Genomic DNA, 27,700 nt, shown 5'->3' with positions numbered 1-27,700 from the left:
AGGTATGAGCATGATATATATACATAACAATAGATAGATGTTTATATAACAGATAAGGTTGATGTACACTGATTGATAGGTAGTTATGATAAACAAGTTTATACAAGAGATAGGGTTGATGTACAGTGATTGATGGGTATGGGATTAACGTCGCCCAATTGAAGTTGCTCATCAATAACAATTTTGTCTTAGTTACCATTCCAACTTCTAGCTCTAAATGCCACTCAAAGAAGTCATGTCAAGTCTGTTTAAGGTGCATTTAATTCTAATTGTAAACAAACATATGTAACGTATATAATATTATATTTTCTGTTACTCTGTACATTTATAATCTCACTAATTTAGCACCATCTGAATAATAATGTTAGTATACGAGTACTTATACATTAAGGATATTTATCATCCCAAACTGGCTCCCATAGGAGATATCGCAATGAAATTGCATCACAATGCTTTAATTTGTAGCCCACTGTGGCGTCTTTGGTTACCATGACGCCACAATCAAATGACATCACTATGGCTCTGCTATTGAAGCTGTTAGCAGTACTTTTCACACTTAAGACGCTGGGCCAAAATTTTCGAAACGATCTTAGCTACGATTAATCTTAACAACTTACGGTCAAAGATAAGATATCTTAAATTTAAGATAAGGTAGATTTTCGAAACTATCCTAAACCTGTCGCAGATCGTTCAGAACTACGATACCTATCGTAACTCTGACAGAGAACTCATTTGTGTTAGAGATTGAAAAAGCGGCGTGTTTCCCAATGACGTCACGGGGATTTCCCAGTTGCTGACAATAACAACAAAGATAAGTGACACGGAATTCATGATCACATTGTCAGGTCACATTGTTTAACGGGCAAATATTTGAGCAGAAATGTGCAGAAAGATACTTCACTATTTTCCCTTCAAATGGTCCTCTCGCGAGCGCGCAGAACTTTATGTGAACACATTGCGTACAAAGTCAAGGACGAAAGTAAGGGATGTTATTCTAAATGACGAGACCTTTGATCGAACAGCTGGCGTTCAGCATTTAAGATGCGTGTTCAAGTCTGATGTAACGTGATGTATACTGGGTCGATCTAGATCCATAATTCTTTTCAAAATTTGAAAGTGACACTAATTTTCGTTTGCAAAGAAAGATAATTTAGGAATTGTCAAGTTAACGTGAACACACATATAATGTAGTCCTTTTCTATCATAATAAATTAAGTAGAGCTAATAAACTGATTTCATTTAAATCTGGCCGAGGAGCGAAATACATTATAATTGTGTCAAATCTATTCCAGAACGCAGTTCGAAGATGTTTGGCTTGTCTGACAACATTGCTGGGGATCATGTACTAATATGTGTCCATTGACCCTATACATTACAACGATTTTATTGTCTGAATTGTCTCAAGTATCTATACATTTTTTTGACATAATACGGGTACATGTACACTTACATATCAAAAAGACCAAAATCAATTATTATTTTAAAATCAATTCATTGAATGCAAAATTCAAAGATTATTGTGTTGACAATGTCTATTTTATATTGATGAGTAAACTACATTCAATATCCGTTTTCTGCGAACATATATTGGAAAGTGAATTTTGGACCATGTTCAAACTATGCAACTTTATGACGACATTGTAAAGCCGAACGAGCATGGAAACCCATTTTTATTTCATTTTTAGATACGAAAATCTGTGCTTTACTTTTGCTGTCAACATGTCAATAAATATATTTGGTATGAAAAGACCCTCGGGTGAGATTCTCTATTTGTCGGATTGTAATGGTGACAGCACCCAAATTTCTCTTTCTTCTCCAAATTACTCATTCTAAAAGATATCGGACATTATTTAGCTCAAATGTTTTAGTAACATAGGCTCTATTAGAAACGTACTTATCTGCCCTTGATTTGCATCCTCGTATCATGTTTAGGCGAACATAACGTCCGGTGCGTTCATGCTTCAGTCGCTTATGACAAAGGACCTAGTCACTATGTGAATAGCCACGCTAAGGGTGTTCATTCAAGCTCTGATATCTTTCACCAAAAGTTCCACATGCCATCTTCTGACTTCAGTGTTTTACTTGTTTTTCAAATACTGTGTACGACTGATGTACAGAAATACATTTTTCTAATGTCAAATGAGACAGGTGTTTCAAAGTTGCCAAGACCCTTTATCATTTATGATCTCGCCGTTTGGCATCAATATAAATGTATTATTGATGGAGTTTTATATCTAGTGACATAAATTTGATTATTTTTATACGTGCATATTTTAAACATATGTTTTACTTTCATTCGAAGAAAAGTATTGTTTCAAACTGTATAATATAGTCTTTATGGAAGCGTATTAGTGCCAAAGTTTTGTATCATCTACGTGGATAATACTTTCATCTACGAAGATTGTGATACGTACACGTCCAATACGTGCTACCTACGACTACTTAGGACATATTGTCCTTTTTTTCTGATACTGAAACGTGTTGACGTCTTAAAATCTTTTTTTGTGATAACTACCATTTGTCAGTTAATGTAGATGGGACTCAAATTGTCTTTAAAAAGGTAGTAATTTACCAAGAATCTAAACATAGTAAGAACGCAAAAACCGATTCTATATGGAATTTTAAAATCGCTATACATACATCATGATCTGTTTATTTAAATATTTGACTCCAAAATAAGCCAGCATGACTGTATATTTGTTAAAGAAATCTTATAATATACATATCATTGCCAGCTTCATGTCTTAATTAATGCTTCGTCTAAAATCTTCTTATGTGCAAACACAGTCCCACCATCAAGTTCAAAATGAACCCTTTATGGTGCATTCAAAATTAATTTTGGATTAAAATCATACCTAAAAAAAATAACTATAAAGAATTTCATGAGTGCACTTGCTCATTTGAGGGGGCACGGGTGGCCCAGTTGTCTAAAGCGCCGCGATTCGCTGTGCAGAGTTGCGTCCCTTGGGCACGCCAGAAACCTATGATTGTGGGTTCGAATCCCAGTTCGCCCCGATTATGTTTCTAGGTTTGTCAGCACCATACCCGTGCTCGTTGGTTTCACCGAAGTGGTAAACGTCTGAGACCTGCATCACTTCGGGCTTTCCTCCCACATTAAGCTGACACGCCGTGATATAACTGGAATACTGTTAAAAGCGGCGTTAAACACTCACTCACTCACTCACTTGCTCGGGCGCTGGGTTAGATAAGTGGTCAACGCGTTCGCTCGTCCCACCGACGACTCGGGATCGATTCCCTACATAGGTACAATGTGTGAAGCCCATTTCTGGTGTTTCCCGCCGTAATATTGAGAAAGGCGGCGCAAAACCATACTCACTCACTCACTTAAGATGTTGTTCCCACCAGTTTCGACTTGAGACTGGGAGATACAGAAAAGAGCTAAAGTATCAAAGGTTGTGTTTGGTTTGTATACAGGGTCAAGTAGAAGATGAGTAACATTTTGTCATGATTATTATCATGCCTCCATGTCAGAATGATAAGATCTGAGTGGTTCATGTGGTCTTGATACAATACGATGTATACCGCCATCGGTTCAGCTGCTGGTGATTACAGTCAATGTTAGCCACCATCGCTTCAGCTGCTGGTGATTGTAGTCAATGTTAGCCACTAATTAAAATTTGCAAATATTCTACGATTAAAAATTACGGTAGGAATAACAAACTGAATGATTTGGTCTTATGATTCCCTCTCAGGAGCACAATATTTTACGCTACTTCAATCTCCTTCGAGGGCACAGCAACAAGCAATCTAGGTTAATAATTATACCATTCCATTTCGTAAAAAGTAACTATATGTACATCAACATTTATCAATTACTTCGGCGAAACCGCATTATGAGTGGTTCAAGGGAGATCACTCCATCTCACTCCATCGGACGGGCAAAGTGGGCCCATATTCGAAACTAAGGAACTCAGTAGACTTTAAATTAAACATATCTGCCAATCTAAGAGTCACTTATTCACTCAAAATGCATGAAATAGTATCAATAAAGTAAAACAATAGCATCCGACACGAACACTTGCCCCGCGAAACTAGGCCGTGGGCTCATTAATATTCATGAGGGTATTCCATTTGTGGAACGGTTCCCACGCTATCTATGACGCGATTTGTTGAGATTTTGACCTTTGACGTCATAGTTAGGCGTCATATGCTAATCGCTTTACTACGTCTGCCGATTTTTTACTACGGAGTGTTCTATGGCAATATCATCACCCCGTAATTATGGGACATGGAAGAAATTCGAGAATGTTGCGTTAATTTAACGTGTGTCAAGTGTCTTCGTGTTTGTAATTCCGAGTTCTGGTTAAAGAGGAGTTACCCTATCTTCTTCAATTGCAAGGACAGATTCTGTTTTTTGTGGATTTACATCTAAAGAAAACTGTGCCCCTATTGAAGATTATCAGGAAGATAAGGTAAATGATCACTTATATTCACATGGATTTAAACCACTCTTTCCTGAACATGATTTGGATGTTCTGCGTTACTACAAATACCAACTAAGACCTTCAACAAAAGGAGATATAAAAGAAATACTTTGAATGCTGTTTTTTATATGAACAGACTGAATTTGAAATTCTACATCCATCAGATATTTAGATATCCACCTAAGAACACAATTGAATTTACTATGCGGACACTTTTAACCAAATATCTGAGTGGAGTTCGGGAAAAGTATAATGAACTTGGTTCTTGTTTTTGTGTGTGTGTGTTGTTCATTATAATGTTTCTACCCACAATCTTACATTACTCATATTGCCATATTTACCCACACCAATATTGTGAAAAATCTTGCATACTATATATCGACACAACAGTCTTTACAACATGTAACATTTCATGATGACTCAGTTGAACGTATCTTTGGGAACAGCTACATGATGTACCAATTTGCAATTATTTCCAATGAAGGATTCAAGATTCTACTTGTCAGAAGATTGGATGGACTAACCTTTGTTGGAAGATTGTTCTGGTGGGTAGAATCACTCTTGTGTACTGGCATTTACTCCAAGCCATACAGTTGTTGGATAGCCATGGAAGCATTCAAGCATTTCACTGGACATTCTATTTATTGAAACATCATGGAATGTGATTTAATTCAGTTTGGTGCGATATGTAATGGCTTTGAAGAGACCTGTGATTTAATGAAAGAAAACAATCTGATAGCTTCAACAATGAACTGTGATAAATGTAATATGTCTATGTCATGGCAGAAAGATAAAAAGAACAAATCAGATGGCCATGTGTGGCGTTGTACTAAATGTAGAAAATGTAAATCTGTTAGATTTGGATGGCCAGAAAGCTTCACTTGGCACACTGTTAATGGTTTTGTACCTTTTTTGCCATGACGTTCCAGGTCACATCACTAAAAATGTTGAGCGTGTGTGAGAACACTGTTTACAACTGGTACAATCTATACCGTGATTTAATGTCACGTTCTCTTCTGGACGATCCTGTTGTCCTTGGGGGTGTTGGTCATGTGGTGGAAATGGATGAAAGTAAATGGGGGAGGAAGAGAAAGTACAACATGGGTTCCAGTCAGGGCATTAGAAACTTTTGGATCTTTGGCCTTATTGATAGGCAAAGTAAGAAGGTTCTGCTTTTTAATGTTCATGACAGAACAACCTATTGCCAATGACCATTGCCCATTTTGAAGTCGGTACACAAATAATTACTGATGAATTCAAATTTTATATTGGTCTACAAAAGGCAGGGTATGAACATGACACTGTAAAGCACAAGGATGGTCATGTGAACCCCAAAACTGGGGCCCATACTAACTCCATTGAAGGATTTGGGGGCAATGCAAAGGCAAAGTTTAAGTCAATGCATGGTGTCCCAAGAGAAGAGTTAGCTGCTCATCTTGATGAGATTATGTTCCGATGGAACAACACGAGTGAATGTATGTTTACCCTCATGCTTGGCCTTATGAACAAATACTACACATTTGTATGAACATTTGAATGAATCAAACCATATTGATCGTTTCTGATCTCTTGATGAGAATGTAATCTACTGATTATCTCATTTGTCAATTTGCCCATTGTGCTTGGAAACATAGAAATGTTTCCATCAAATTCATATGAACATAGCATCAGTTATTGTGGCACTGTTACCCTTTACATTGTTTGTGATGTTCATTTCAAACATATCATGAAGGACACATGTATGTATAACATATTTCCTGTCAATAGTTTGACAGATAGTGCTACAAAGATTTCTATTCATCATCTGTGCAGATGATTCAAGTTGCCTCAATTGTGTTTCCAGTATTCAGTGTGAAATATGATATTGTTTCCATCAATATCAAACTCAATCATTGTGATAATCATGACAGAGTGCAGAATCATTGTTTGTTGTTTTGTTTTTAAATGGTTATTCTTAAACGTTCCCGAGATTGATATGTTATATGCTGGTGTTGCACAGATTGCCACTGATAATATGTCAGATATTTCCTGTTTAAATAGTTCTGGTGAAACTAACCGTGATAGAAATGACATGTGTGGGTGAGTGTTTCATAAATAAATTTTCATTACCATGATTACAACTTTGTTCCCATTAAAATACCCATACTGGGTATTTTGTTTGTGACATTACTGAATTTGTTACTGTTTCTATTTGATTAAGATATTTGTGGAAGATAAATATCAATGTGTATTGAGGACGCTGACGTGTGAGTTCATATTTGAAAAGATAAAATGAAACAGAGTTCCCATCAAAAGCTGCTATTGTGATGACTAATACTAAATGATCTGAATGTCATTGTTATATTGCAACTGATGTCACATGTTTGGATGAAATGATATGTTGAGTCTTTTTGTTTTGTTATGAATTAATAAAATGTTAGTTTTTAATATTCAGAATGTGTTTGTGTTTACTTACTGTTATGGTCTTTCATTTTGAAAGGTAAGACTGGTAGATTTACTCATATCTTAAAATGTGGGCCATTCAGAAATATCTCTATAAGGATATAAAAATAGTGGGCCCACATTTCGGTTTTTGATTTTGGTGTCTATAGAGAGAAAAAAGAAGAAGTGGGCCCACATTTCTGTTTTCACTGTATTGCCTTGTTTTGAAGGTGAGATCATTTGTCTTTCTGTTTTATAACTACGGTCAAAATATTTTTTTTAATGGTAAGAATTAAATTGATTTACACATTTTTAAAAATGTTGGCCCACTCAGAAAAATCTCTTTAAAGATATAAAAAAAAGTGGGCCCACATTTCGGTTTTCATTCATGACGCATACAGTTTTGTTGGTGATATCTCATACTGTTTCATATCTACAATTATTTAGATGATTAGGACTATGAAATGGCCTACCTTTCATGTCTCAGATATTTGTTCCACGCCACAAGATGCTCAGTGTTTCAGTAAGAGAGTCCCTCCGAAATGTTGGCCAACATCTGTTACCCTCTAATAACCAGCTAGTAAGTGATCCACAATTCAGTAATGTTGACAAAAACTTGTAACAATCGTAAAGCATACTACTGTTGTTCGTATTGATGGGAATGATTCACTAAATAGAATACCCTGTGCAGTTTTAATGATGAACCGAGTGACAGGCGGAACAGATTATCGCTTTCACAGCGCCATGTTTTTTTCTCGGATACGTAACGAAACAGCATAGCTCCAATGTATATTTAGAGTTAGCTCCCTTCGACACTCGAACCACTGATAATGCGGTTTCGCCATTAATTCTACTTTAAAAAACCCAACTTGTTATCAAATGAGAACTGAGATTAAAAATATCATTTATGGATGAAATATTGATCCCTTGTAATGGCAAAATCAATACAGTCAGGCAGAACGTGCTTGACTCTGATTCTCTCATCACAAGGGATACAAAACGGAGGATCCTCAGCTTTAAATAAATACTCGTGTGTATATCTTGAATGGCCAATACGACACCGTCGTAAAATGACCTCTTCAAATCTAGACTGACAACCCAAGTAGGTGTAACCGATATTTGGTTTTATTTGATGGAATTTATTGATACCTACTTGGGTGTCCCACTTCTTTTGCATAAGATCTCGGATGTAACATCTGATCACAGGTTTGTAATCACTGTATGGAATTAGAAATGGTGTCACAGATTTGTTGAGTGCTGCTTTAGCAGCAGCATCAGCCATTGTGTTGCCTTTTATGCAGACATGACTTGGTAACCAACAAAAGACGATGTCATATTGGCCAGTTGAAAGATCATTATAAAGTTCTAAAATTGTGAAAATAATTGGATGACTAGAAGAGACTTTTTTCAGTGCCTTAAGACAAGATAAAGAATCAGAAAAGATTATAAATTGTTTATATGCAGACTGTTTTTGAATGCATACCAAGGCTGTAAGGATAGCATTGGCCTCAGCAGTGAATATAGAGCTATTGTCTGGTATTCTAGAAGATAAATGTTTTGATCCGATGACGGTGGCAGATGCTACTTTGCCATTATCCTTGGATCCATCAGTAAAGTTTGAACGGTGAGTGTCGAATTTATTTCTTAAATGTAAATATTCTTGTTGATATACGAGTGGATTAGTCTCAGATATTATAATACGTGTGGGGGAAATGTCTACTTCTGGCCTCACCAACTGCCAGTGAGGAGAAGACAAAAGGCAGTAAGGAGAGAGGAGATCTAAATCTATATTAGCAGCAATAACATGTAATTTAATCCGAATTTCAAGTGGGGGAACCATCTTTGGTTTTCTCTGAAACAGTTCTTCATATAGGGGATGACAAAACGGAGTCATAGGCAGGATTAGAAAGGTTGGAGTGTAATTTAATGATATATTGAAGAGACAATTTAATACGGCGTAGTTTCAAAGAGGGTTCATCAGCCTCGACATAGAGGCTGTCAACAGGAGAAGTTCTAAAAGCACCAAGGTATTACTCTTGCAAGCTCCAGCATACTCAATGGAGCCATAGTCTAATTTGGAGCGGAATAATGATCTATATAAGTGAAGGAGGGTTGTCTGGACCCCTCCCCACTTGAATTCGAGACGGCTTTCAACAAATCGAGGGCCTTCAGGCATATAGTCTTTAAATATATAATATGTGGCAAAAACGTCAAATGGTGGTCGAAAATCAATCCCAAAATTTTGGCCTCTTTTACAACCTTAATTGGAGTGACATCGAAAGAGAGCTCTGGGCCTTTTTGGGGTTTATATTTAAGACAGAAATGTATACAATTTGTCTTGGTCTGTGAAAACTTAAATCCATTCCCAAGACACCATTTATGAATTTTATTAAGACACAACTGTAACTGTCTTTAATGGTATGCATATTTTTACCACGACATGAAATATTAAAATCATCCACAAACAATGACCCATCGATTGAGTCATTTAATACTTTAGATAAACTATTTATTTATATGCTAAACAATGTGAAAGACAAAATACTGCCCTGTGGAACCCCCTGATCCTGACTATAATGTTCCGACTGGGTTGATCCAACACGAAATTGTCTGTCTGTTAAAAACTGCGATACAAACTGAGGCAAGCGGACCCTTAAACCAAAGTCATGTAAATCTTTTAAAAAAACATGCTTCCAAGTGGTTTCATAAGCTTTTCAATATCGAAAAAAGATAAATACAGCATGTTGTTTATCTATAACACCATTTTTTATAAATGATTCTAAACGAACCAAATGATCAATTGAAATTCGGTTTTTACGAAAACCGCCTTGGATGTCAGTGATTAAATTGTTGGTTTCAAGAGACCAAACTAATCAATTGTTTACCATGCGATCCATGGTTTTACAAACACTACTAGTTGATGAAATAGGTCGGTAATTTGATGGATCTGTATGATCCCTGCCAGGGTTTGGTATGGGTACAACGATGGCATTTCTCCACGAAGGAGGAAAATTTCCCGTTGCCCAAATATCATCGAAAATATTCAGTAGTGTTGTGAGACAAGATTCAGGCAAGTGCTTTAGAAGCTGATAATGGATAATATCATCAGCACCAGTTGCAGTATCATGAGCTTGTGCTAAAGCAGTGTGTAGCTCATGAAGTGAAAATATTTCATTATAATCTTCGCCATTGTCAGAATTAAAATTAACTTTTTTACTCTCTTGTTGCTTTTGATACTTCTGAAACTTTGGATTATAATTTGACGAAGAAGAGTGTTGAGCTAAAGTTTCACCCAACTTATTTGTAATTTCAGATTTTTCAGTCAATAAAGTATTGTCATCTTTGAGATGATGAATACTAGATTTGGAACCTTTGCCTTTGATTTTCTGGATCTTGTTCCATACCTGTGACATTGGCGTGCGTGAATTTATTTTATTCTCCCAAGTCTGCCATTTAGTATGTTTAAAAATTCGTCGAGCCTTGGTATAATTGACTTTTATATTATTATAATTATGAACAGTAGCATGGCGTCGAAAGTATTTCTCTGTCTTCTTCCTAGCGTGTTTGCATTCGTCATTAAACCATGGTTTACGAATATGTTGGTTCACAGAGGACTTAGGAATAGTTTCATCCGCTATAGCTTTCAGTTGAACGGAGAACAACTGAATCGTGTCAGGAACATCCATAAAAAGGTCTTGTTGCAATTTGTCAGTACAGATGGTCTGAAATAATGGCCAATTGTCCTTGGAAAAAATCCATCGTGTTTTAGGTGGATCATCGTTGGGATGAATAGCTGTAATTAGTGTCGGAAAATGGTCACTGCCACAAAGGTCATCATGGACTGACCATTCAAATTCATTGTATATATTTGAATCTGTGATTGACAGATCTAAAGCAGAGTACGTTCCGGTTGCAGGATGTAATTATGTGTTCGAGTCATCGTTGAATATGCATAAATTATTATTTGAAATGATATCTTCAAGTTTCCCTTTATTGTTAGTAACGGAACTACCCCATAGAGGGTTATGTCCATTAAGCTCACCCATGATGATACAGAGCTGGTCAAATAAATCCTGAAGATCGGACTGCTGAAGATTTGAAGATGGTCAAATATACAAGGAACAAAGTGTGAAGGTTACTTGTAAAGTGAGACGAACAGCAACAGCCTGAAGGTTGCAGTTTACAGGAACATGGCGGCGGATAATGCCCTGCCTCACCAAAATGGAAGCACCGCCAGTGGCTTTATCACCGGGTGGTGAAAAGAATGTTAAGATCTATACTGACGCATTTCAAATAAATCATTTTGTTTAAGATATGGTTCTTGTAAACTAAATGCTGACGGTTGAAAATCTAGTGCTAATAATTGTACTTCATTAAAATTGTTCCTAAGTCCTCTGCAATTCCACTGAATTAAATTTGGAGATTGGCTCATGGATGTCTATAGGGGATCTTTCACGTGTACATGAGGAGGATGGACTCCTATTTCTGAGTTCTGAAGATGGATCCACTTCCATCTCCAGAGGGTGAAAGCTGTAATGTAGAATGGGCCTAAGGCCTACACAATTTGATGAATAAAAGATTGGAAACTGTTAACTAAAATGTGAGTTTCCTCCGCTTCTCTTCTAATCCCATCTCTTGTGCTGTTTGTGTGGGAGCGTTGGAGGACAGCCTTAATTGATGCAAAATAAATACTATTTCGGTCTGCCATGGGTGGAAAAGAGTCCTGTTGTGTAACTGATTGACGACGTATTTAATGTTTGTTGTTATTTGTGCAATTTGCAACCACCTCACCTCAGAAAGTGAAACTGAATGAATGAAGGAATAAAGACTGATACTACAGTAACAAAGTAGTCAAGGTATTTATTTATATAGTGTAGTTTGCTAGCTCTTCTCACCACAAAAGGAAACAGACAATTGAATATGAAGTGATCAACATGTTCAGTGAGGAAAAACATGAAAATGAACATTCATCAAGATGGAAATTATTGGGGTTTTAACAACAATGTTCACATGAAAACAATTAATTCTTCTCCCTTTTCTTTCATATATTTCATATAAATTAAACATTTAGCATTATTTCATCACCTCGAAACTTTAACTGTCATTACATGCAACATTGTCCAATGTAACAGCAGCTGCATGGGAAATAGCCGTAAAGTAATCATAATAATAGATATAATAAAATCCTCCTTTAAAGAGAGAAATTTGTCTTTTTAAACACTATAAAAACAGTTCTGGTATCATACACTCCATAAAGTGGGTATTCTGTTTCCAAACATATTTTGCCTCAAAATTTCATGAACTATAATCCTCTCAACCGAGATGGCATAGAATGTCTAAATTACACAGTCAAACCCATTTGTGTCCGAACATGATAATAATATTTTAATTTTGGTGATGGGTTTATCATGTTTACAGTTAATTATTGATCTGCACCCCTATTATAATATATCAGATAAAGCAGAAATGTATATATCATACTCCAAGTGTTCATCAAAGACGGTAACCATGCTAATTTCGGGCATGTTATCTCAATGGGCTGGCATTAGTAAAGGACTCATACAAGAAGACACAGGCTCTGTCTTTATCTTAACCGGCGGTCGACTGCCGGGTTAAGCAAGCATTAAGTCAATTCAATCACCATATTGGATGGTCCATGTCCACTAAGTATAGAACAGCATGTTCATTTTCAAAACCAATGGTTGACGAACAACGATACTTGACACATCCAAGTCACACATTTTACACAGCCAATCTTCATTTTTGGTTGGTGCTACCGGTGGGGCAGGGCAGGACATGCTTCCCTTTTTCACAAACACCTGGTGTCATCACTGCTTATAATTGATCCGCTCATATCATTTTCACTGGTTATTTCCCTGTGGAATCTGTTTCGGTGGATAATCGAGATTGGTTATTATCTCATGTTGACATTTTATATTTACATACATCTACATATATAATTGACAAATGTTCCTGTATAGTATGAACTTAACTGCAATATTCCAGCTATATGACGTTGGTCTGTAAACAATCTTGTCTGGACCAGACAATCCAGTAACTGACATCATGAGCATCGAACCAGACAGTTGTGATACGATGGCATGCATCAACCAAGTCAGCGAAGATTCCAGGGTAGAATAGGTCTTCAGCAACCCATGCTTGTCGTAAAAGGTGACAATGCTTGTCGTAAAAGGCGACTAACGGGATCAGGTGGTCAGGCTAGCTGACTTGGTTGATGCATGTCATCGATCCCAATTGCGTTGATCGATGCTCATGATGTCAGTCACTGGATTGTCTGGTCCAGACTCGATTATTTACAGACCGCCGTCATATAGCTGGAATATTGCTGAGTGCGGCGTTAAACAACAACAACAACAAAAAAATCACTGTTTACAAAGAACTTTACTGTGACATTGACCTTGGAAATTTCAATCATCGATGGATAGAATTAGTTGATATTTTCAACGATATTGAGCTCTTGAAAACTTCGAAAACAAATCTTTTACAAGCTTAACCTTACTTAAGAAACTTGTTTTTGTACACGGAGAAAAAAATCCCCAAATCATAGATACAAAAAGAATATTTAGGGATGCATATTGATAACAAGCTAAGTCCGTCCAAACACAACCACAAAGACTATAAAGTTTAGCTAATAAGTGCGAAAAAAAAAATGCAATCTTCTGAAAAGTCTATTTTTTAAAAAAGGTGGCTGATTAATCTTATCCAGATAATTACATAGTTCGCTGTACTTGCTGGGTGTCTCTAAAAGAAACCAATTCACTTTAACCATTTCTTCAACCTAATATCACATGTACATATTTTATAACATAAGACTGATATTGAATTGCATGTGGAATGTTCACATTACACCAATCACTGAGCGAAGATTTTAAAAACAAGATATATTTCTCTATCATCTCATCATGACACTGTATTCATTTATTAAATATTCCTGACTGACTTTATTCAGATGTCAGCTGATAAGGGCGTAATTCTGATCAATATTTAATAACGCCATTTCAGTGAGGACAAATAAAATTTCATATTTATTCAGTCAACTTTGGAACATCGTTTCCAGAGACTCACCCGCACGACGACCCGAAGAATGGCAACACCGAGCACAGCGTTGGTATCTTACTGGAAATATATACTGAATCGCAAAAGAAACGTCAACCAAAGTAACATTGCATGAAACGTTGTCATTTAAATATCTGGGTAATTTTTGTCAAAGTTTCTAAAAATTAACATTACCTTGTCCGAACATAATGAAATTCCATGATAAAAAACCAAAGCAGATGACCATAAAACCGATCGCCCAAACGCATCACGGCAACGGCCATGGTAACCCGATGCACGTGAGTTCCGTGCAAATTGAAATACACATGCGTTCCCCCATTTCTTGCCCTATAACATTTCACCCAGATCGGATAACATTCATTCGTTATTGAATTGCTACCACATGCCGAGACTGACAAATAATCAGCGACGCCCTTGGACGATTGCAAGCTGGACAAACCGCCTGGCAGGTAGCCAATGCATTTCAAGTCCACCATATACAGGCTCCAGTGACGGTACCAGACCACCAACACTATAGATGACCGACCACTTAGTGGAAGACCAAGGGTCACCACCTGACGTCAGGATCGTCAGATTGTGCGACAGCATCTTCAAGACTGCTTGGTTACTGCTGTGAAAACTGCTCGACAGACCATGGGGACACACCAGCGACACATTAGTGCTGACACCGTGCATCAACGATTGACGAGCAGACACCTCCACTGTCACAGGTCACACCGAGGACCCATTCTGACACAACGTCATCGCCGGGACCGTATTCAGTGGGCAACACAGCAACAGTATTGGCGCCACCAGCAGTGGAGTAGAGTCCTCTTCTCGGACGAGAGCCGTTACTGTATCTCAACAGCAGATGGCAGAGAGAGAGGGAGTCTGGCGACGGGATGCTTGTGTTGTTGAGAGAGACTCGTGGGGTGGTCCGAGCATCATGGTGTGGGGTGGAATTGGTCTTGCACAGAGGGTCGGCTCTGTGGTCTTCCCGAACATCAGTCCAGGGTGAGGCAATGGTGTCACAGCAGCTTGGTACATTGATCAAGTCTTGAGACCACACGCCACACCTCATTTGGCACGTCGCTGCAGCCACGATTTTCAGAATGATAACGCCCGTGCCCATACTGAGAGAGCAACAAGAGACCTCCTCCAGCAGAATGGCATTAGAACCATGCAGTGCCCTGCCCTCAGTGCCAATTTGAATCCCATTGAGCACCTGTGGGAGGAGATTCAAAGACGGCTGAAAGACGTCCGACCAAGGCCGACAACTGCAGCTGAACTGCGTCAGGCGTCCCTCAGAGTGTGGGCTCAAGTGCCTATGGTCCTCATCAACCCCCTCATCCATTCCATGTATCGACGTTGCACGGCAGTCATCAATGCACATGGCGGACACACGAGATACTGACTTATGATGCAATTTTCTCAGAGACTAGTGTTGTGTTTCACTTTAAGAACATTTGAAACTTTAATTTCAACCTTGATGGTCAGTTTTGCCAAGTTTCATCTTTTTAATATGTCTCGAAGTATGTTTACAGTGTTTGGACAAATAAGGTTTCTCATATATCTATTCATGGAGACGTTTATTTTGCGGTTCAGTATATATTGAAATACTTGTGGGATGTTCATACAGCTTACATATGAAAGCAAGATGTATGGTTCCTTTATCTTCTTCTTGATTTAATGGGTTTTGTGGATACTTGATACAAATGGCAAATGCTAACTCTGTTGCACTTTTTCTAGAACGTCATTTCACTTAGGACTAATAAAATATTTATTTGAAACCTTTACGTTACTCTTGGAAGATCGTTTCGCGACAGAGCAATTGTCTTACACGGAGAAAAGACACACACACAGACACACATTATAGTCGAAGAATGGCAAAACCTAGCATAGCTTTGGTATCCAACCGTGCTGAAGTTTTGCTTCTTCTTTGTGGAATAGTTAGGTTTGTAAATAGTCAGAACTGCTTCGATGCTGCAATACAACATGACAAGTACATGGAACACCAGGCGTTCAAGAAGCTCGGGAGTCCGTCTCTGTATGACTGTGCGTCTGAATGCCTTGCGTCCTCTATATGTCTCTCCTTTGGTTTTGAACACAAGACACGTACATGCCTTCTAAACAGAAACAGCAGTGCTCGTGTAAGCATTTCTCCAAGATCTGGGTTCGACTTCAGTGATATCCAACACTGGCCCAAGGTATGTCATTCTTTACTCTTTACACGTTTTCCTTCCACAAGCTTCACTGACCTTCACTGTAGACTCACTACAGGGTAAAATAGGTCTTCAGCACCCAATGCTTTCCGTAAAAGTTTGACATCGCTCCCAGCAATATTTCAGCTATATGACGGCGGACCCAACAATCCAGTGATTGATATCATGAGCATCGATCCACGCAATTGGGATCGATGACATGCTTCAACCAAGTCAGCGAGCCTAACCACACGATTCGGTTAGTCGTCGCCTATGACAAGCATAGTCGCCTTTTAGGGCAAGCATGGGTTGCTGAAGACCTATTCTATCCCGGATCTTCACGGGTCTGACGTAAAAGGCGACCAACAACAAAGAAAGAAACAAAAAAACAAAGAAACCAATCTCATTAAAATCAGATCTTAGTTCTCGCTATCTCTAAACAAAGATCTGAGGACATCCCATTACGGGTCACGTCAGAACCACCTTTTATCCGACCAATCAAAGCTCGCTTACCAGATCATGAAAGTGACAGATGGAATGTGTTTTCTAATCATGATATCTCGAACTCGAATGCGTTAACACGGGGTATTCCAAACGATAGTTACGGCCCGTACGACTGATTATCTCTCGCTTCAGACGGAGAAACATTTGAACGGAGAAGGCGTTGCACGGTATATGTGGGAAGCACTGCCATAAAATCTCAACCTTATATAAGACAATCCGGAATGTTCGTTTGTTCAGTTTTCGTAATTTTAATCGAGATCTGTGTCAGCAGTAGTCTGAAATGGAAGTCGCCAGGTTGAAACGAGTGCAGTAAAGCTCGAGAAAGCTGCTTCCTAATTGGCCGATGTCGATTTCTTGTTAGTCTTTCCAGTGGTCGGTCAAAGTTCGCGAAAGGTCGTTATGACGTGACCCGTAATGGGATGTCGTCAGATCTTTGTTTAGTGGCAATGAGAACTTAGATCTGATTTTAATGAGATTGGAAACAAACAAACACAAGCTTCACCAAATTGTGCTTGACTGAGTCACAGATATGGTCGTGTATCTAACTTGTTGAGGATAAATTCATAACGTTGTAACTTAAATAACAAATTGCTTATTGTGGGGCATATTGTTTCATGTGCAGTTCATTTTAGATTTGACTTTCACTTATTGTGAGTTCATTGGAGTATGAACCTTCATAGAGTGAGGGTCAAACTGTATGAACGTCGGAGCTTGCGACAATTTTTTTATCACAATTTCTTACCTCAAAGGATGTAGGCCAAGATCTACACACAATTTTGTTAAGTATATGCGATTTCATGTTTACACTGACAGACACACAACAACCAGCTGTATCGTGGAATAAAATAGTTCCTCAAAAATAGTGGTGACATGAGCGTATGGATGCACAACTTACTCTTCAGAAACATCTTACGCAACACATGTATTCAAATAATATCAATAGGAGATGAGACAGATCTGTTAAGAACTGCCTCAGTAAGTCAGTCACAATGACAGCGTGTCGTAATACATTTATGTCAAGTACAAGACGTCAAAATGGCCGACACGATAAACGTGACGGGAGAGATTTCGCGAGTTGCTAATGAACCTATGGTGGTTACATGTTTTAGTCATCATTGATCAATTGACCGATCATTGAAAGGCGATTAAAGACGTATCAAAAAGACACTAAGGTTAACTCATAGATTGCTGTAGACTGCAACTGTTAGCCTAGACACGGATCGAGTCGATACTACCATAGTTTGGATGTGCATTTCTTTGTTTTGTTCACCAGGGTGGGTCGTAGCGAGTATATTCGTGAACGAAGGTGCAGTCAAACTCTCTGGCGTTTCTCAATGTATTCTAAAACGCTGAGTTCAAGATTGAAGGGTCTAAATGATCCGAAAGAACGCTTCTGTACGTATTCGTTCTTGGGACGTCCCAAGGGTTTTCCCAGGAATGTGGAAGTAGTCCGTCAGTGTTTACGTCATTTCAAGAACACGGTCTCGTGAAAAACGTATGAACGAGGTGACCGATTACTCGTCCAATTGAAAAGCTGTATATCGCATAAACTTCAAATAAAAACATGATATTAATATATTCCAGGGTGAACTGCTTCTCCAATGTATCATATCGTCACCTCATTAACTTATAAAACCTCTTTAGATTGAGTACGTCATTGGCGGATCTATGAGTTGGATCGGATGTGAGGACTGACAGGGATAGTTTTCAAATGACAACATATACTTCCTGAAAATGTTTATGCTTGTGGTCTTTGATTATATGTACATTGTCAATGACATGTTGACGTGAGATATGTTCGTATTTACAAGTAAGTCTCACTAGATGGATTCTAATATGAACACAATGAGTGAGTGTCTAATGATTCTCAGTTTGCTACCACTTCGACTACTGGGGTTCTGAATAGTATTAAAATTACTTGGTTCGTGTGGTGGACACCAATCTTTTGAGCCGATAATTCTCCTCATAAACTGGAGGGGCCATGACCTTTTGACGCAGGTTGTAAATAGGTACTTCTTACATCTACTTCATACAGTGTATGTACATGTATATATGAGTGTAATATAATGCAGTGAGCAGAGTGATCGATTTTCCAGTCAGTCGTTAGATAGGTACAGGTGCCCGTGGAAACTAAGGGAGCAACCTTTGGATTTGTTTCTGAAACAAATTACATATGCCTCACATTGTATGCCCTTTTCTTGCAGTCTATAATTCAGAAGTGTTTTTATTAAACTGTGACCTGACCAAGACTGGAGAATTGGGGACAAACTCCCAATGCTTATCAAATGTCCCAACGGCGAGCACCTCCATTGGCCTCTCAAAGTCAAGGCTCCTGGCCTTCACATGTTAGAACATTTCTCGGGGTAAAAGGCTGCTATCTGAAGACTGAAACCAGATGCTTAGGGTAGAGGGGGTTCGTCTATCTAGGCTGGCTGCCCTTCTTGGCGAAGGAAAGATCCTTCCCAACCCTACTGCCCTGGCTAAACGTGTAAACTCCCACAGCAAATCGGAAGTTGGACTTCCGAAAACAGTCTGGTCAACATCCTTATTGTGACATCTCTCATACTAGCAGTACTATCTCTCACTTTACCCTTGGATCTATCAGTGATTTTGAGGGGATGAGGGAGGGTCTGTTGCATGGGCCCAGATCAGCGCACTGGAACGACGGCAAAAAACGGGAAGCAGCAGTGTATCGATGCTAATCCTAACTTGAAGGTAGAACATGGCACTCGGGGGTGAAGCTCCCAGCCAGAAAGGTGCTGCTGTTGTTTAACGCTGCACTCAGCAACAATGCACCCATGTGACGGCGGTCAGTGCCAGACATCCCAATGGTTGGCATAATGAGCATCGATCCATGCAATTTGGATACGATGACATGCATCAACCAATTCAGTGAGCCTGACCGCCTGACCACCTGATCCCCTTAGTCGCCTCTAACGTCAATCATGGGTTGCTGAAGACCAATGCTAAACCGGATCTCCTACTACAGAACCTTCACAGAGAGACGCCAAGCAAAGATGGGACCATATACTCTCCACGCCACTGCTCTCTCAGCCTTTGGGAAGAAGCAGGGGGCTTGCTCGAAGTCCAGTCCTGCATGCTCACCCTTGTTTCTAAGGGAGGACGTGGACCGCTAACAGAATGCAAACACTGTATCAACCAGACGCCCCTACAACCTCTCAGAACAGAGAGAAGCTCATAACGTCAATTACTAGGCTGTCAGTTTCAGATATGATTATTTACAGACCACCGACATGCAGCTTTAATATTGCTGATTTCATTGTTCAACAAAACACAAACTAAAACCTCGTGCTTTACTGCTGATGTTTGATTCGTTTACTTAAACTGTGTGATTTGTGGAACAAAAGTTCCTGTGACACCAATATTTTAGTGTATTTTTCAAACAAGTAAAGTTTGGTTTTCAATATTGTAGTACATGTATTGAATCAAGTCACACAAACGCAACTGCTGCAGAAAAGCATGCATTCCAGCAAAAGTTGACTTTTATGCAAGCCCTATGCATTTCACTACCCAAGAATGGTTATGGAAACATGTGCGTTAACGGGATTCCATATGCATTGTTTAGCATCGTGCTGACTACAACCACTCAGAAAAACAACAAAATTACTTGATGCCAGTGGGACAGACAGACAGGCCTTGTTTCGAGTCTCTATGGTTACAATGTGTGAAGCCAGTTTCTGGTGTTCCCCGCCGAGATATTGCTGGTATTCTGTTGAAAGTGGTATAAAGTCACTCTCTAATGTCTCCTGACCGGGGCATTTTCCACACGAAGCATTAAACAAGGATGTCCTTACATCCAGTGATTCAGTCATATCACTCCGTACACTGATCTTCCAGTGGAAATGCTTGGTTACAATAGGTCTCCAGTGACGATGCTTGTGTTAAGACGAAAATGTATAGCTTGGTCAGGCTGGGTGACTTGGTTTCCTGTGTGTAATTGTACCTCATTGGCGTGGGATGTTGCTCTGAATATGGCCTAGAATAGATTATTTATAGACAGCTGTGATATAACTTGAATATTGCTGTCTGAGGCATTTAACAATATTACCCACTTTCCCTCCATCGTAATTTCCAGCAGTTAAAACAAAAACCAATAAAAAAAAAGAAAGAAAATATTTGTTTATTACTTACGCATACACAACAATCTATAATGACACAATATCAAGCACTGTTTATAAATTACTTTACAGTGACATTAACATTGGAAATTGCAATCATTTATGGGGAGAATTAGTTACTTTTTTCGACAGAGTTCTTGAAAACTTTACACTGAGAAAATACAATCAACATTTTTATCCAAATAAATAAATAAATTGTTTGCTGTATTTGATGGATGCCCTGATAACAAGTATTGTGAAAATATTCTCTTATTCTGTTTCTCCTTGAACAGAAACAAACGCTGAAATGGAAAATATATGTTACAACTTGACTGTTGCCATTTCTACAACTTAATGCTACATGTTTAATCATTTATAACTTAAGGCAAATATATATTGAATTACTTGTACAGCGTACGTATAAAAGCAAGATATATGGTTCCATTATCGTATTAATAATTTAATCGTTTTGGGATACTTGACAAAAATGGCAAATGCTAATTGTGTTGCACTTTTCCAAGAACAACATTTCACTTAGGACTAATAAAGTATTCATTTGAAACCTTTACGTATTTCTTGGAAGATCGGTTTGAAACTGAGGAATTATCTTTCACACATTATAGTCGAAGAATGGCAACACTGAGCATAGCTTTTTTATCCGACCGTGCTGAAGTTTTGCTTCTTCTTTGTGGAATAGTTAGGTTTGTAAATAGTCAGAACTGCTTCGATGCTGCAATACAACATGACAAGTACATGGAACATCAGGCGTTCAGGAAGCTCGGGAGTCCGTCTCTGTATGACTGTGCGTCTGAATGCCTTGCGTCCTCTGTATGTCTCTCCTTTGGTTTTGAACACAAGACACGTACATGCCTTCTAAACAGAAACAGCAGTGCTCGTGTAAGCATTTCTCCAAGATCTGGGTTCGACTTCAGTGATATCCAACACTGGCCCAAGGTTTGTCATTCTTTAGTTTTGGCAAGAATTACTTCTTCAATCTTCTCAAAACTGCTTTCACTGAATTGTAGCTATGGTCACTTGTTTAGGGTAAATTGAACGTTGTTCTCAATGTGCAGTTCACCGGAATTACCACAAATTCTTTATTACAATTAGGAGCGACGTTTCAGTGTTGGTTCTTTCACCGTTATCAAGCACCGTTCACGTGCTTGATAAACCTTGTTAGAACCTACACCAAAACGTCACTCATAATTGTAATAAAGAAGTTTTTCTCTTATGTATCTTATTCTTATTTACCCCATGTAACCCATGGGCTTGAGGCCACCGTCGCTCATTCACAACTAGAGGCAAGAGCGTATGTGATTTAAACACATGACGTGCTGTGTACTATCTGTTTCTATCACTATATAGAGCCAAACAAAGAAGATTGTTAAGAATATTTCAATAAACGTCTTGAACATCCGATTGTTTTCTTGGTTGGATTTATTGGCCAAATGCCTAAATGGCTTCAGTCTATGTTTGAATAACTTTTCCACCCCCAACTTTGAGAAGTGCATTTGTATGTTATATTTCCAGACTCTCGCTGGTCCCTGTTTAGGAATGTCATGTCCCCTGACCACCAGCTGTCAAGTAGATCGACATGGCCGTGCAAGTTGTGTTTCAGGTATGTTGTAACTGATTATTTGCATGGGCAACGAGACATACACAGTTGCGTAACTTATTTGTCAGCCCATGTGTTTCAGGTATGTTGTCAGGTATACACTTAAATAATCGAAATAACGAGAGAAAAGTCGAAATTCGTAAACCAATAAAGGAGAAATTTTGATATATTTATCTTAAAAAATCGGATTAATGACAAAGACTAAAAATGAGGCTACCAAGGAAGCGTTATAAGTCTTTCGTTGGTGATTGGTGTTAGGGAAGGGTTTGGATTTGTTTGAGTCGTGGAACTTCATCGACGTAAACCGCAGATGAATGTGATTATCTACACAGAGTTTCGGGGCTGCGGGCATCCTCCTGATGTATCCGGGGCCAGCGTGACCCATGACGGACTCTACCAGGGTGCTGTGGCAAGGTATTCATGCAAGAAGGACTACATCTTCTGTCATCAGAGAAACACCAGTGTCTGTCAAGCCTCTGGACAGTGGGAGAATGTGGCAAGTCTCTGCGGAAAGTTCAGATGGAGGAATCCGGTACGTATAATGATGTTCCATACAACATTTTCCATCGCAATCGAAATAAGAGATCATGTTTAAGTTGACAAAATGATGTTCTGTTGATAGGATATGATTTTCCACTTGAGCGTTCTTGTTATTTATTCTGTAACAACGATGTACGTAAAACATGTAATTGGTCCATTAACACTATACCCCGTTTGGATGCCGGGGTAGAACTGATTCCCAGAAACCTGATCTGGATCGTGATTTCAGGCTCTGTGACTTCGTACCCGAATGGAATGGATAGGTAGTCATGCTTTCACACACTGGTTTTCCTGATCTCGGTTATGTACAGCGGCCGTTATATAACTGGAATACAGCTGACTGCTTGTTTCGACAAGATCCTCTCTTTCATTCACACTCATGATTCGCCCAAGTATTACTGAAGGTGCATGTGGAACCTGGCGCATGTTATCTTCTAGATTTTCCTCTAAATGTACGCTTAATCACGTGTGTCAACAGAGCCGTACCCATACAATCAGACGTCATGTTTGCTTATGTTAGTAGCTATGAGGGAACGATGCTGATACATGAACGTAGCCAATCAGAATGCAAGACACCCTCAGTCTCGTGACCTGCCTTTGAGTGAAGAAGAAACCTGAGAACGTTCCCCTGTTCATTCTAAGATAGGTTCACCTCTGTTGTCGTGTCAAGAGGTAGAGCGTCCGCCTGGAGAGCGAAGGTCGTGGGTTGAATCCCCGGCCGCTCAAATCATAAAACGTTTAACAGATGGTAATTGTTGTTACTCTGCCTGACGCTCGGCATTAATTGGCTAAAACAAGAACGGCCCTGTGTCGGTATACTGTGTCTGAGTGGGGTATTCATGTTTTACTGCGGCATGGTATCTCAGTGTACTATAAAGTCGGCATTAGTCCGGACTGGTACAAGCAGCCACATACACACACGTGCATGCACGTCGCTATATAAGTGCAATAATCTTGGACCCGACGTTAAAACCCATTTTACCTAAACATTCTCAGATAGGTTATATAGGCGCTGGAATCCTCTCTGTTCAACTGCTCTCTTTTCTCTGTGGAGAATAGTATTGTAGGCACTAGGATGGTGCCTCATCTGCAGACAATCCCAGGACCATATATTCCTTTGCCTAACGGGAAGCTGCCTTCACACCATAACAACACACAACATACACATAACAGCGGCAAAATATTCTTCTTCAGCAGCGTCTAGGCTTACAGGCGACGTTATAGATTTATCAAGGGTGAATTGATGAAAAACAGATACCCGTGATCACTGATATGCTAGTTTTGAAATTCAATTCTCCGAGTAAATATCCGATATTTAGATTTCTAAACATACAGTAAATAACGCCGTGAATGTTGATTTAGTAATGTATCAAAAAGGGCGAGATGTCTTATGTACCTAATTTTCAGAGGTCGTTTACATTAATTTTACTTTGCCTATAATGACAGTGGAGGATATCACAGAACAGGTAATTTCCCAAAGAATTAACAAACCTGTCACATGTTCAACGTTAAGGTATTAAAAAGGGATCTAATGACACAGGTCCCTTCTGCGGAATGACTGCATCTGATAACGCTTGTTTTTCTGTCTTTCTTCATACTTCAAGAATCTGAACCAAAATTACGGAGAACTGCTCTATTTTTTGTGTGCGTCAACTTGTGGTATCACTGAAACCTATTGAATACTGGTTTTTATCGAAGAGTAAATGCTGACGTTGAACATTAAGACTGTTAAAATATACCTTGTCCCCGGAATATATTGATATTTCAGAGCCACCTAAAATTCTTGTTTGCGTTGATTTTGTCACAACCACAGTGGAAAATTATCATTGGTTTTAGATTATGTGCCAGTTGGTTAAGCTTTGCGTGTGTCACTTGAGTGAATCATTTATTACGGATATTCGTAGTAACAATTCAAAGTCTGGAGATCAGTGGTATGCAGATGGAAGGATAGTGTGTTTTGTCATCTATAATTACCACCACTATTTGCTTTTTGTTGCAGAGTTTGGACAACCTGTATGATCTGCCATGTGGACCACAAAGCAAGTTCAATGTCGTTGTCTTGGCTACTCCAACCACAGCTTTCAGGTAATGAGGGGTTCTAATGATCTGCTTCCAGTGTGTGTGTGTGTGTGTGTGTGTGTGTGTGTGTGTGTGTGTGTGTGTGTGTGTGTGTGTATGTGTGTGTGTGTTTACGATGCTTCAAACAGTATTTCAGTTGCTCCAAGGTTTGTTACTTTGGTGAAATCCTTTATCACGGAACGGTACTGGAAATATAAAATGTTACATCCCTCAACTTCGATCAATGAAGATTCAATCATTGGATTTTCTATTCAAGGAGATAGAAAAACGTATACTGTCAGATAGACATATCACATTTTCTGAACTTGAGGAAGACACATGTCTAAGTCATGGATCCATTGAAACTATTATTCATGAACATTAACAGATGAATAAGATATCTGCTCGTAGGGTGCCAAAGTTTCTAAATTCTGATCTTAAGGAAAAAAGAAGTGACATTGCCAGAGACAACTTAGTGCTAATTCAAAAAAGATAAGTAAGGGGTGATGGAACATGGGTCTACCACTATGATCCCGAGTCAAAACGTCAGTCCATGGGATGGCACCATTCCACTTCTCCGGCACCAAAGAAATTCAAGTCTTCAAGGTCAGTGAAGAAACTTATGGTCACTGTATTCTGGGATGCAAAGGGTGTGATCCTTGTCCATTAAGTCAAAAGACGATTACCGGTGCCTACCATGCCGATTGTCTTCATTGCCTGTTAGCGGTGAGGAATGCTGACTGCTGGACTTCTACTACTTCATGACAATGCCTCTTCTCACTACTTTCGACTTGCAAAGGTTGCTGTGCGACAATGTGGGTTCGAAGGGCTGCCTCACTCTCCAGACTCGCCAGATCAGGCCCAAGTGATTTCCACCTGTTTCCTAAACAGAAAGAACACCTTCGTGGAAAGCGGAATGACGACAACAATGGATGGCTTAACTGACGGCAACTGAAAAGCTTCACTATCAATATAAGAAGTGTATTGAAAAGCCGGGAGATTATTTTGAAAAATACAAATGTTGATTTTGTTTGTTAGGCTTAGACCTTTTCGGCTGAAAAACCTTTCAATGCGACGTTAAATCTCATTCTCTCACTCACTCAGCATGGTGTTATCAATAGTCATCATGACATGTGAAACACAATAAAACGGATACTGTTCCTTCTCTTATAACAGACATCTGAATATGAACAAATTGCAAGAAATTCTGTGGCATTTAATTGGCTAACCAAGCACGTTTTTTATATTTTTTCCCCTAAACCACCTCGCCCTCTAATGAACAACTATTACCTTGTTAGCTGAAAAATTATGGGCGGGCCAGAAGTGTCGCATTATTGCGATGAACGATGTCACTGATTTCGTATTGTTGTCTACAGTTCTTTTGAGTTAATGAATTAAACAAATAAATAAGGAGTCTGTAAAGTTTTTGATAGTTGAGGTATATGTTGTTTTGCCCCACAGTGAGCACATCGCTTTTCACGTTTATCAACCGACATAGGTTTAAAGGCAAAACAGCAATGAAAATGACATGAATGGATATCTAATAACCAGTGATAACACCAGGTGTTCGCGAAAAGTGAATCCATGTCCTGCCCTTCCGATAGCACCTGGTATTTACACAATTTGCCTAAAACAACTGCAGTGTCCCTCCAAAACTGTTTAACTACTCTTTTTCACATATATTTGCGTTCACCTGCATGTGTTCAAGACATGACACTACTCAAAGGAATATCAAAACATCAGTCACAAGACAAAAGATTTCCAGGACGTATTTTCAACTTTCCATACACTTTAAAGTTTGGCAAATCTAGTGAGCCAGGAGGACCTCTATCGTTATAGTTTGTCCCTTTGTTTTATTTCTACCTCAGTTTGGTTTTGTTACAGGTGTTCCGTGGCGCTGGAGGCAGGTGAGGACGTGACGTTGCTTTCAGAATTCAGATTTAACTTTGGATTGAAAAGGAACGTGACAGTTATCAACAGCAAGTTTCACCATCGTTGGGGTATTGAGGAGATACGACCGCTTCCTTTAACTGTAGGAAAGGAATCTGAGATCCAAATATCTCTGAATGACGGAGAGTATAAGGTATGATCAGACTTGGAGTATGCAATGGTAATGATGTTTTATTGTTTGGAACAATTCTGAACGACTTTCACTGGTGTTGTAGATATCATTTGACATTCCTACATACTCACAGAAGCGTCATAATGTGAACAAATATAAAACGCTATGGTAAAATGAAATGTGGTTCTGTAACCACAATTAAAGCAAATTGTCTACTAGTATAAAACGGTGCATGTTTTTACTTTACAGCTTGTGGTGGATGGTGTTGTTGTGATCAACTTTCCTGAGAGACTCCCGGGGAAACAGCCTAACCGCATACATCTGAAATATGACTTCATTGTACGTTTAATGGAAATCTCAATCTGATTCACAAGGACCAAGAAAGATACACACACTTGATGCATACATGTAGGTCTATAGCTTTGGATCTGTGGGGTAAAATTTTAAAATTGTTGATATACTTAATACAAACAAATTGATTGTGTCAACGGTAACCAACTATGCATATTAAAATAATGTATCCTTGGCTGTAGGAGCTTCGCCCCTGCCTGTCCACTGATCAGTATAATTGTACAATAACTACTGTACTGGGACTGAGGCGTTTGCCCTGAAGTAGAAATATACATGACTTCCTAAAGCACCGTTAATCGCCGTGCAGAGTTGTGTTCTTTAAGCGTGTT

At 38.9% G+C, this 27,700-nt stretch overlaps 1 protein-coding gene across 1 annotated transcript; it reads left to right on the top strand.

Moving 5' to 3' along the window:
- The first annotated feature begins 21,417 nt into the window (after positions 1 to 21,417).
- Positions 21,418 to 27,449, top strand: LOC125381635. The gene is made up of 6 exons (XM_048398741.1): positions 21,418 to 21,699; positions 22,276 to 22,363; positions 22,693 to 22,892; positions 24,900 to 24,985; positions 26,843 to 27,041; positions 27,270 to 27,449. Exons 1-6 carry the CDS (start codon positions 21,499 to 21,501, stop codon positions 27,384 to 27,386), a joined length of 891 nt encoding a protein of 296 aa, XP_048254698.1. The 5' UTR covers positions 21,418 to 21,498; the 3' UTR covers positions 27,387 to 27,449.
- Positions 27,450 to 27,700: the final 251 nt, after the last annotated feature.

The sequence above is a fragment of the Haliotis rufescens genome, unplaced genomic scaffold, assembly GCF_023055435.1.
Source record: "Haliotis rufescens isolate VD_foot unplaced genomic scaffold, xgHalRufe1.0.p SCAF_19, whole genome shotgun sequence".
NCBI classification, from domain to species: domain Eukaryota; kingdom Metazoa; phylum Mollusca; class Gastropoda; order Lepetellida; family Haliotidae; genus Haliotis; species Haliotis rufescens.
Note: the sequence above shows the minus strand (reverse complement) of the source record. Positions and strands in the feature narration are given on the sequence as shown.

Bases quoted from the DNA above. Each gene is read 5' to 3' on its own strand.
- LOC125381635 (XM_048398741.1), top strand. From the start codon at position 21,499: ATGGAACATCAGGCGTTCAGGAAGCTCGGGAGTCCGTCTCTGTATGAC. The intron at 21,700-22,275 runs GTTTGTCATTCT...TTATATTTCCAG, and splicing joins ATATCCAACACTGGCCCAAG to ACTCTCGCTGGTCCCTGTTT. The intron at 24,986-26,842 runs GTAATGAGGGGT...GTTTTGTTACAG, and splicing joins ACTCCAACCACAGCTTTCAG to GTGTTCCGTGGCGCTGGAGG.